The following is a 10,441-nucleotide window of genomic DNA, read 5'->3' on the forward strand; positions in this document are numbered from 1 at the left end:
ATACGGAGATCTTGCTTCCCATTTGGAAAATCAATAGAACATGATTTTTTTTATTTCCAATTTAACGACTCGTTCGTTCCCGAGTCACTGAAATCAAGGAATCAAATTGGTTACTAAATTCAGCAGTTGCAACAGTCGTGTGGACTACTACGCTCGTCACGTGTGATGTTTAGGCGTTGACTTCTTGCTTATTTGTGGTATTTTTTTCTTCTTCTTCAAACCATATTTCTGGTTTCCGATTTGAATGCATAAACAATACGATAATCAAGTTAAGTCAAAATCTAGCTGCTTGCTTTATCCCATTTTGTAACGAACCCATGTAAAACTGATTCAACTTGGATATTTATAAAGTAAAATAGTAAAAACATTTGCAGATAGGGTTTAAGAATCAACAAAAGGGGTCTTGGAACTCTTAAGATAATCTTCCTGCTTACTGCAATGGTGAGGACAAGAATCATCCATCTACAACACCAGAAAACAAACGATACATGCACTCCATTAGAAATTTTCGACTCAATTTATTGCGGTAAAACAAAAACAAAAATGCCTAAGAGACGCAACCCTGTTATTATCGCTTCTAATGGTTTCTTTCTACAAACTGCCCAAAGATCAAATTCAAAAAACCCAAAAAAAAAGCTTCATTTCACCACCACCTTGTCTTAGACTGCATGCATCGCTGACCTCTCCCCAGTAATTCATCATACATCATCATTGCAATCTGAGTGAATACAATTTTGTATCAGTGTGATTCTTATGTTGATGACAAGTGTTCTAGTCCAAGAGATTCAGAAAATGCAACAGCATGTCAAATATTTCAAGCATATCCGACCGCATTAACAAAGACCACTATCACAGAGAATAAACCACAAATGACCCATCTTTCTATGAAACTATCGCTTAAGGATCCTTATAGAAAAAAAATCTATAACCATGATGGCAAAGCCAGTAAAAAGACACAACTCCAAGACCAGAAGATAAATTGATTGACTCACATCACTCTTGTTGATGGATCTTCATCTAGTCTCGTCTAGCCCTACAAAGCAAAAAATTGAATTTTTTTCTCAATGGATTCATGACATTGGATTAATTGGGTAAAGATATGTAAAAAAGATGCCACAGAACAGAATCTGCTAAAGGATTTTTATATTTGGGTAGTATGTTTTCCTTGACAATCCAACTAGTTAAAGGCGGAGTATTCTAGTGAAACATTAGATGCCAAAAAGATTTGTCAAAAAATGAGTTATGTTCATCAAAACGTCAAAGTCTTAAAGGGAATAGACCTAAAAATTTTAGTACTAGGACAAATCCAGACATAAGGAAAGTAAAATGACATGATTGCACGAGAAACTCAAAACCCAGGATCCACAAAATTTGTGTTCAAGAAAGAAAAAGCCTAATAGAGCTACCTCCCAATCAATAATGCCCACATAAAGAAAACTGAGAGATGCCAGAGAAATTTAGAATGAACAGAATTCATGAACACATAAAAAAGCCACATTCACCACACTAAATAAAGTTAAGATCTTGTTTTAACTTTCTATGTAAAACAGAGCAACTCTAAATCTAGCACACAACAACAACCGGAATATGGGGAGATCCACAAGCATATGACACTGGATCATTACCACTATTATGCAACAAACTGAAGAATGCAGACATTTGTCTAACCAATAATCATCACTATGATTTACATCTTTAACAAAAGAGGCTTCTTCTCACCAAGCTCTCCACTAAAACATTCACACGAAAGACTACACCAAACAATCAAATCAAACTCGGTATCAATTCAATTCAGGAGACCTATCGAACTTTGTCTTGTGGCATTTTTTTGTTTGTGCATTACAATTAGCAAACAACTAAGCATGTAGCGCAATGAGAAGAGAGTAAAGTACCATCAAGGATCCAACCACGGCGTGAAACAGAGAGCATCGAATTGAGCAAAGCGGAAGCAGTGGCAGTATGGTACGGGAGCATCGTCTCCACGCAACAGCTTAGTTCTACCGGAGATCTTTCATTCGAAAACCAAAACAATTTCAGAATGAAGAATAGAACGAACTAAGAGACCAAATCAGTGTTTAGAAGATTTACCTGAAAATGCGATTTGAAAGAGGGCTCTGTTTTGGCATCCGAAACGCGGACCGTGCAGATGAAGGCATAGGCTTGGGTCCGGTGGAGAATCTAGACGCGGCGGCCGATGCTCGGCTTGCGGCGGAGCGGAAGACGGACCTTGCGGCGGACATTGGACGTTTAGGATCTTTCGATTTGGCCTTTTTTTTTTTTTTGGGATTTCTGGAGAGGAGAGAGTTTAGGGTTTTGCGTAGGGTTCTGAGTAAGGGACGGATCTGGTGCAGCTGCACGTACAGGAAGCTTGGTGAAACTGTTGCTTGCTGCGGATAAGGGACACGTGTCTATCCGTAATTTCTAGTTTTTTTTTTACATTAATTGTTTTACCGTTTTACCGTTTTACCGGAAAATGAGAAAAATATGCTCAGCTAAATACATGGATGGATGAATTTTAGATCTAAATTAGTAAAAACTTTACTAAAAACTAAAAAGATAGTTAAAGATATAGAAAAAATCTATATATACATTTTTGGATCATAATTATCAAATAAATCCTGAAGTTGGGAAGTATTTACAATGACATGCTACTAGCATTAATTATTTAGATTTATTTTATTTAAGTAAAGATTTTTAATTGAAATTCATTTCTCATATATTTAGCAAAAGTCTCTACAAAATCTTTCCTTATCTATTTAAGTAAAGATTCTGAAATCAAATATGTTCTCAACAATTTACCAAAAATTTCTACACAATCTTTTTAAAAATTTCGACTTAGTTAACTTCTGATTTTTATCTGCAAAAAAAAAATTAATTGTAACGAGTGATGTAAAAATCGGGAATGTTGATACTACAATTTCTTCTACTTCTTTTTTTCATATAATAAAAATTATCTATATATACATTTTTGGATCATAATTAGCAAATAAATCCTGAAGTTGAAAAGTATTTACAATGACATGCCACTAGCATTAATTATTTAGATTTATTTTATTTAAGTAAAGATTTTTAATTGAAATTCATTTCTCATATATTTAGCAAAAGTCTCTACAAAATCTTTCCTTATCTATTTAAGTAAAGATTCTGAAATCAAATATGTTCTCAACAATTTACCAAAAATTTCTACACAATCTTTTTAAAAATCTCGACTTAGTTAACTTTTGATTTTTATCTGCAAAAAAAAAAATTAATTGTAACGAGTGATGTAAAAATCGGGAATGTTGATACTACAATTTCTTCTACTTCTTTTTTTTCATATAATAAAAATTATTTTTTAGGGATATTTTCTTAAAACCTCTAAACAAAACAAAGGGTTTCAAAAGATAGCTTCTCTTTTGGCGGATCGATCCGCAAACCCGTAACTCTCTACGGGCTTATCCGCATGAACCTGCAACCCGTAGTGGATAAAAATATTATTCAAAAAAAATAACAAATGATGTTTAATTTTACGGGACGGGGTTATATGGTGCAACGGGTTTAGATCAATATTAATATTAAACAATATATTATGGATGAAATCCTACAATTAAAAATCAAAATTTAATTATAAAATCAGAAACACTAAACAAAATAAACAATATTAACAAAACAAATACAACTTAAAATTTTGCAAAATAATTTTTTAGTTATAAAAAAATTGATCCGCGGTGTACCACGGGGTAAAATCTAGATTTAGAAGTTTAAGGAGAAATTTTTTTTAAAAAAATAGCTCCGCGGTGTACCGCAAGAAAAATCTTTCTCCTAAACTGAGGCAAGAAGAAGAAGAAAGCCAAATGTCGTTTAAGTGTATATATAGATATACCATTTAAACCTAAAACACAATTAATATACTCAAAATTATTAATATAGATATATGGATGGTACATTTATAAAATAGGTCAAAATATTATATTATATACTCTCTATTAATAAACAAAACTAATTATATTTAGATTTTTTAAAAAAAATTATAGCCCCGCGATGTATCGCGGGTTCAAATCTAGTTAATTAGTGTATACGGTTACAAAACTATTGGATGTTCTCTTATTTTCTACTACTACTAGATTTTTTTTTTTTTTTTTTGAATAACCGCGGGTCTCACAAAGGCTTTCTAGGCCCAAAGACTAATCCCACGAGGCTGACAATTCTCTTATGTAAACCTGTCAGTGGCCGTGCCTCGAATCCTGGTGGCGGAAGTCACAACTGTGACCCCTTTACCACTAGGCCACAAGGCCCGGTTGCTACTACTAGATTGTTTCCTACTACAGTACAATGGTAAAATATACAACGGAATTTGCACACGCAACACCAAAATTCTCCTTTTGTGTTTGGCTAGCTTTCCACAACAGACTTTCTACGGAAGACCGCATGATCAAATGGGCTACGGGAACATCGGTTGTGTTCTATGCAACAACAGTATTGAATCAAGAGATCACCTCTTCTTCTCTTGTAATTTTGCAGCTGAAGTATGGGAGGCTCTTGCTAAAGGGATATACAAAGCTAAATTCTCAAACAGCTGGTCATCTTTAATCATAAGCATTTCTGGTCCATGGCAGAACAGAGTACGGAGACACACCGAACTCTACGGCTCGTCTCATCAGCTGGATCGATAAACAAATCCGTAATAGGCTCTCATCAATTCGAGAAAGTGGAGATAGACGCTACGATACAGGTCTCCAAACCTTGTTTGAAGCGAGGCAATAATACACACTTATGTTTCTCTAATCTCAATTTCTAAATTTTTCTATCATACGTTGCACATGTTGTAAATGAAAAACGAATATTTTTTCTTTTGAGTATAATTTAACATTCTATTCAAAAAAAAAATATATATATATATATATATATATATATATACAAATTCAGTTTGAATCAAAATGTACCCTTGTAAAGTAGAAAGTTATAAATATTGTAAAAATTGTTTTAGTGATTTCTTCAAGAGAGCTAGCCATCGAGTTTAGTTAATCATGCGCTATATATGTAAGAATGATACTTAAATATATATATGTTGTCCGATCTATATAAGTTCAAGGCAATCAGCCAATGCAGAATTCAGGAATAAATGGATTATGTAAGGCCTCATATCATATTTTTGGTATGGAACATATTTGCATGTTGGAAACTCAATCTTTGATGTTAGGTGAGAAATATTAACAAAATTTGATTTTTAAGAGTATCGGATATGATTATATCTCGGATACGTAGGAATTGATACTGATATGTCAGATTAACAGCTGGATTGTGGAATAACTGAACACAAATAGAAAAATTACACGTCAGCAAGGGAGGCGATAGCAAAGGCGATTAGGGTTTCTGTCGTTCAAGTCACGCAAGCAGTTTCTAGGCGGTCAGCCGCCGGAGGTTTTTCAACGATGGAGGTGCAGGGTGGTGGTAGTGATGTGTCTGTGGCAGTGTCAAGTCAGTCAAAGGAGGTTTCGGGTCCCAAGTCGTATGCGAATGTTGTTGGAAGTAGGCCAAGGCTTGCTAAGTTAGATTTTGAAGTGTCAGTGATCGACGGCAAAAACACGGTGGCTGTGCCAGATTCAATCTTAGATGATTCCGTTCCACTATGGGAGGATTTTCTAATCGGTCGTTTTACCTCAACTGCTCTCCATGTTGTGAAGATTCATGTCATAGTGAATAAGATTTGGAACTTGGGAGATAAGAATATCAAAATCGATGTCTACGGTGTCAATGATACTACTGTCAAATTCAGGATCCATAACGTGTCTGCGAGGTTGCGTGCGCTACGTAGAGGCATGTGGAACATCTGCGAGCAACCAATGATAGTTTCAAAGTGGACTCCAATCGTGGAGGATGCTCATCCGGAGATCAAAACTATGCCTTTGTGGGTCATCATTAAAAATGTACCACATTCAATGTTCACGTGGCAGGGACTTAGCTTCCTTGCTAGTCCAGTGGGAGAGCCAAAGAGACTTCATCCAGAAACTGAATTGGTTTCTAACTTTGAGGAGGCAAAATTTTTTGTTGAGGTGGATCTTTCAAAAGAACTCCCAAAAACATATTTTTTCCAAGTCAGAGGGAAAGAGGTTCGTGTGGAATTTGAATATCCTTGGTTACCTCATCGTTGTGGCATCTGTAGGAAGTGGGGACATTTTGATGATGGATGTTTGTTAAGTTTGACAAAAGCTGCCTCTCCTAGAAGAGGTTCTTGTTCTCCTGCTTCTAGGCGGGAGTCACATGTTGCTGCGTTGAGATTGAATACTAGTAATGTGGCTGTAGTGAGTTCTGGCGATGCTAAGGCTCCAACCTCGGAGGATTTAGATTTAAACCAGAACAGAGATTTGACCCTTAGTTTGAATGGAGGGGATGTCTCAGTCAAGGATATCTCTGGTAAAGAGGCAGAGTCTCCTGTCTCTCCGGCGGGGGAGCAACAGGCTGATTTAAACAAAGGAGAATGGACGAAAGTCACTGGTTCATGAGGTAAAAGTGCAAAGTCTAGTCCAAGATTAATTTATGGGCAAGTGCGTATAGTCTCTCCCTCTCGTTATGATGCTCTCCGAGATAATAGGGAAGAAGGGCAGTTTATCCCATCCGAAGTTTTGAATGTAGAAACAGAGTCTTCCGTGATCCCTATTCTTGCGAAGGAAGCAGAGACAGGTCAAGCATCAGAACCGATACAAGATTCAAGCAAGGAGGTGAGTGCTTTGAGAGTGCAACAGCCCCGTAACTCAAAGAATACTCACAAATTCCTATCAGATTCTTCTAAAAGAGCAAAGGACCATGTCCCTAGCAAATTCAACAAAAAGAACTCCAAAGCTAAACATTAATGTCGGGGTTTTTTTGGAATATCAGAGGTCTAAATAAATCCAATAAGCAGAAGGTAGTAAGGGAGTGGGTTCGGAAAAATTCTTTTCAGTTTGGGTGTATTCTTGAAACAAAGGCCAGGGAAAACAGAGTTGGTAAGGTGCTGGATAAGACTTTCGGAGATTGGAGTTTGGTTACTAATTATGAATTCAGCAGATTGGGAAGAATTTGGGTGACGTGGAATAAACAAACTAAGATGCAAGTTGTTTTCAAGAGTGGGCAGATGATCACCTGTGCGGTTCAGCTGCAGGGTTTTGAAGAAGAATTTTGGTGCTCTTTTATTTATGCTCTCAATACAGCGGAGGAGAGAAAAGAGCTTTGGCGCGATATTAAACAGCAACATGACCTTGCATTAATCCGGGGGAAGTCATGGTCTTGTTTTGGCGATTTCAATGAGACAATTGATTTAGAGGAACACTCCCATTCTGATTTTTCTCCCATGGTGACTTCAGGGATGAGGGATTTTCAGGATGTAATTCGTTACTGTTCATTCCGGGAGATGCGTGCTCACGGTCCATTATTCACTTGGTGTAATAAAAGGGAACATGGCCTAATTTGTAAAAATCTTGACAGAGTCCTTCAGAATGGGGATTAGTTTCGAACCTTTCCGCAGTCTTACTATGTGATGGAACCGGGAGGGTCTTCAGATCATCTCCGTGGAAAGCTGTTCTTGTCCTCAGAGTTTCAGAAACCTAAAGCTTCTTTTAAGTTCACAAATATCATTGCGTCGCATTCAGAGTTTATCACTAAGGTTGAAGAATACTGGCGTGAAACGCCGGTTCTGTTTCAGTCCACGTCTTCGCTGTTTCATTTCTCCAAGAAATTAAAACTGCTCAAGCCAATCTTACGTGAGCTAAGCCGCAGAGAATTAGCTAATATTTCGCAACGTTCAGCTGAAGCTTATGAGGAGTTATGCTCAAAGTAACTAAGCTCCTTGTCCAACCCTACGCCACAAGAAATAAATGCAGAAGCTCAAGCTCATGAAAGATGGGAGAAAGTGGCGGGGCTAGAGGAGAATTATCTAAAACAGAAGTCTAAGCTCCATTGGTTGCATGTTGGTGATAAAAACAATAAGGTTTTTTACAATGCGATAGGCGAAAGGCATTCCCAGAATTTTATTCATGAGATAATTGATGAGAATGGCAATTGTTTAAAGAACATGAAGGATATTAAAGCTGAGAGAGTTCGGTTCTTCTCTCATCTTTTATCACATCAACCGTCAGATTTCACGGGTATTTCAGTTGATGATCTTCGTGAGCTGCTGACGTTTAGATGCTCGCCGCAAGAGCAAGAACAGCTCCTCGTCGACGTCACAGAAGCAGAGGTGAAGCAAATCATTTTTTCAATGCCTTTAAACAAGTCTCCGGGTCCAGATGGTTACACCGTTGAGTTTTTTAGAAGTACTTGGACAATCATTGGCAGCGACTTAACAGTGGCTATACAATCGTTCTTCAAGTTCGGCTTTCTTCCAAAAGGTGTAAATGCAACAATTCTAGCCCTCATTCCAAAAAAAACTGATGCAAGTGTGATGAAGGATTATCGACCTATTTCTTGTTGTAATGTCCTGTATAAGATCATCTCGAAGATTTTGGCCAAACGTTTGAAAGTTCTTTTGCCCAGTTTCATTGCACCGAATCAATCGGCATTCATAAAGGACAGGCTATTGATGGAGAACTTACTCATTGCCACGGAACTTGCAAAGGATTACCATAAAGATAGTGTGTCTCCTCGATGTGCAATGAAAATTGACATCTCCAAAGCTTTTGACTCGGTGCAATGGCCTTTCTTGTTGAATGTGCTTACGGCTTTAAACTTACCAGAAAAGTTTGTTCATTGGATCCACCTATGTGTTTCTACGGCTTCCTTTTCAGTTCAAGTAAATGGGGACTTAGCGGGTTTTTTCAAAAGCGAAAGAGGTCTTAGGCAGGGTTGCTCTCTCTCTCCCTACCTTTTTGTGATTTGTATGAACGTCTTATCATCTCTCCTTGATAGGGCTGCAGCTATGAGGAAATTTGGTTACCACCCGAGATGCAAAAATATGAAACTTACTCATCTTTGTTTTGCGGATGACATAATGGTTTTTTCGGATGGAAAGATCACGTCGATGGAGGGTATTCTACAGGTTTTTAACGATTTCGCAAAGGCTTCTGGTTTAAGCATTAGCTTAGAAAAATCCACTTTGTTCTTGGCTGGTGTCTCAAACCTTTCCCGAGAAGTAATTTTAACTCGTTTCCCGTTTGAAGTGGGATCTTTGCCTGTTCGTTACTTAGGGTTGCCCTTGCTAACCAAGCGCATGTCACTGGATGATTGTTTGCCGCTCCTTGAGAAAATCAGAGCCCGTATTAGCTCCTGGAAACATAGGCTCTTGTCTTATGCAGGTCGCCTACAACTTCTAAGCTCAGTGATCGCAAGTCTTACAAATTTCTGGATTCTGCCTTTCGATTGCCTAGTTCTTGTGTCCGAGAAATAGAAAAGATTTGCCTGCCTTTCTTTGGTCTGGCCCTGAGCTTAGTCCAAGGAAAAACAAGGTAACGTGGAAAGATGTTTGTAAACCAAAGAGCGAAGGTGGACTGGGGTTAAAATCAATTGTGGAAATGAACAAAGTGAGCTGTTTCAAGCTGATTTGGCGAATAGTCTCTTGTACTGATTCTTTGTGGGTCAATTGGATATGAAGAGAGCTAATTCGCTCAGCTTTGTTCTAGTCGGTTAAGGAAAACGCAAATAAGGGGTCGTGGATGTGGAGGAAGTTGCTTAAATATAGACCACAAGCCAAAGAGTTTCATTCAGTGGAGGTTCGTAGTGGGCTACAAACTTCTTTTTGGTATGATGCATGGAGTCCTCTTGGTCGTTTATATGAGAGGCTTGGTGATAGAGGTTTCATTGATTTGGGGATCTCCTCTGACGCGACTGTGGCTTCAGTAGTTGTTAACCACAGAAGCCGGCAGCGTCGACTTCCTCTTCTAACTTCAATCGATATGGAGATTGCAAAGATCAAAGAGAAGGGGCAGAATTTGGGACATGACATTGCATTGTGGAAGAGTTCTGACAACAAATTCAAGCCGCGGTTCGCGTCGTCAAACACATGGCAACAGATTCGTCATGCTGATCAAAAAGTAAGCTGGTATAAAGGAGTGTGGTTCTCTGAGTCAATCCCAAAATTCTCTTTTCTTCTATGGCTTGCTGTGAGGAATCGACTTTCTACAGGGGAGTGAATGTTAGCTTGGAACAGGGCAGTAAATCCATCGTGGGTTCTCTGTAATGCACCCATGGAAACTCTTGAACATCTATTTTTCGCATGCTCTTACTCTTCTCAGATTTGGAAGGCTTTAACCAACCAGCTCCTCACACGACACTACTCTCTTAATCTTTGGGAGATCCTTTTGTCACTTTCAACTCCAACATTCAAGGGAACAATCTGTTATATCCTGCGGCTAGTGCTTCAAGCAACCGTTCACTCCATTTGGATGGAACGAAATAGACGCAGACACGGAGAGCTTTCTAGCTCAGCTGAGCAACTTATCAAACTCATAGACCGTATCGTGCGTAACAAGATATCTTCTGTCCAGCTTCTTGG

At 38.1% G+C, this 10,441-nt stretch overlaps 1 protein-coding gene across 5 annotated transcripts; it reads right to left on the bottom strand.

The window, feature by feature from the left end:
- Positions 1 to 269: 269 nt before the first annotated feature.
- On the bottom strand, positions 270 to 2,305 carry LOC9329588 (protein NUCLEAR FUSION DEFECTIVE 6, chloroplastic/mitochondrial). Of its 5 annotated transcripts, none has more exons than XM_021011210.1 (4): positions 2,089 to 2,305; positions 1,893 to 2,008; positions 651 to 718; positions 270 to 462 (listed from the first exon to the last, which is right to left on the bottom strand). In XM_021011210.1, the coding sequence occupies exons 1-3, from the start codon at positions 2,238 to 2,240 to the stop codon at positions 699 to 701; spliced, it is 288 nt and encodes a 95-aa protein (XP_020866869.1). In that variant the 5' UTR covers positions 2,241 to 2,305; the 3' UTR covers positions 270 to 462; positions 651 to 698. The 5 variants fall into 5 exon arrangements, with proteins under 5 accessions (XP_020866869.1, XP_020866868.1, XP_020866867.1 ...); XM_021011209.1 differs by lacking the exon at positions 651 to 718 and adding an exon at positions 993 to 1,033; XM_021011208.1 differs by having other exon boundaries at positions 654 to 718; positions 2,089 to 2,304.
- Between the last annotated feature and the right edge of the window lie 8,136 nt (positions 2,306 to 10,441).

This window comes from Arabidopsis lyrata, assembly GCF_000004255.2.
Source record: "Arabidopsis lyrata subsp. lyrata unplaced genomic scaffold ARALYscaffold_1, whole genome shotgun sequence".
Lineage (NCBI taxonomy): Eukaryota > Viridiplantae > Streptophyta > Magnoliopsida > Brassicales > Brassicaceae > Arabidopsis > Arabidopsis lyrata.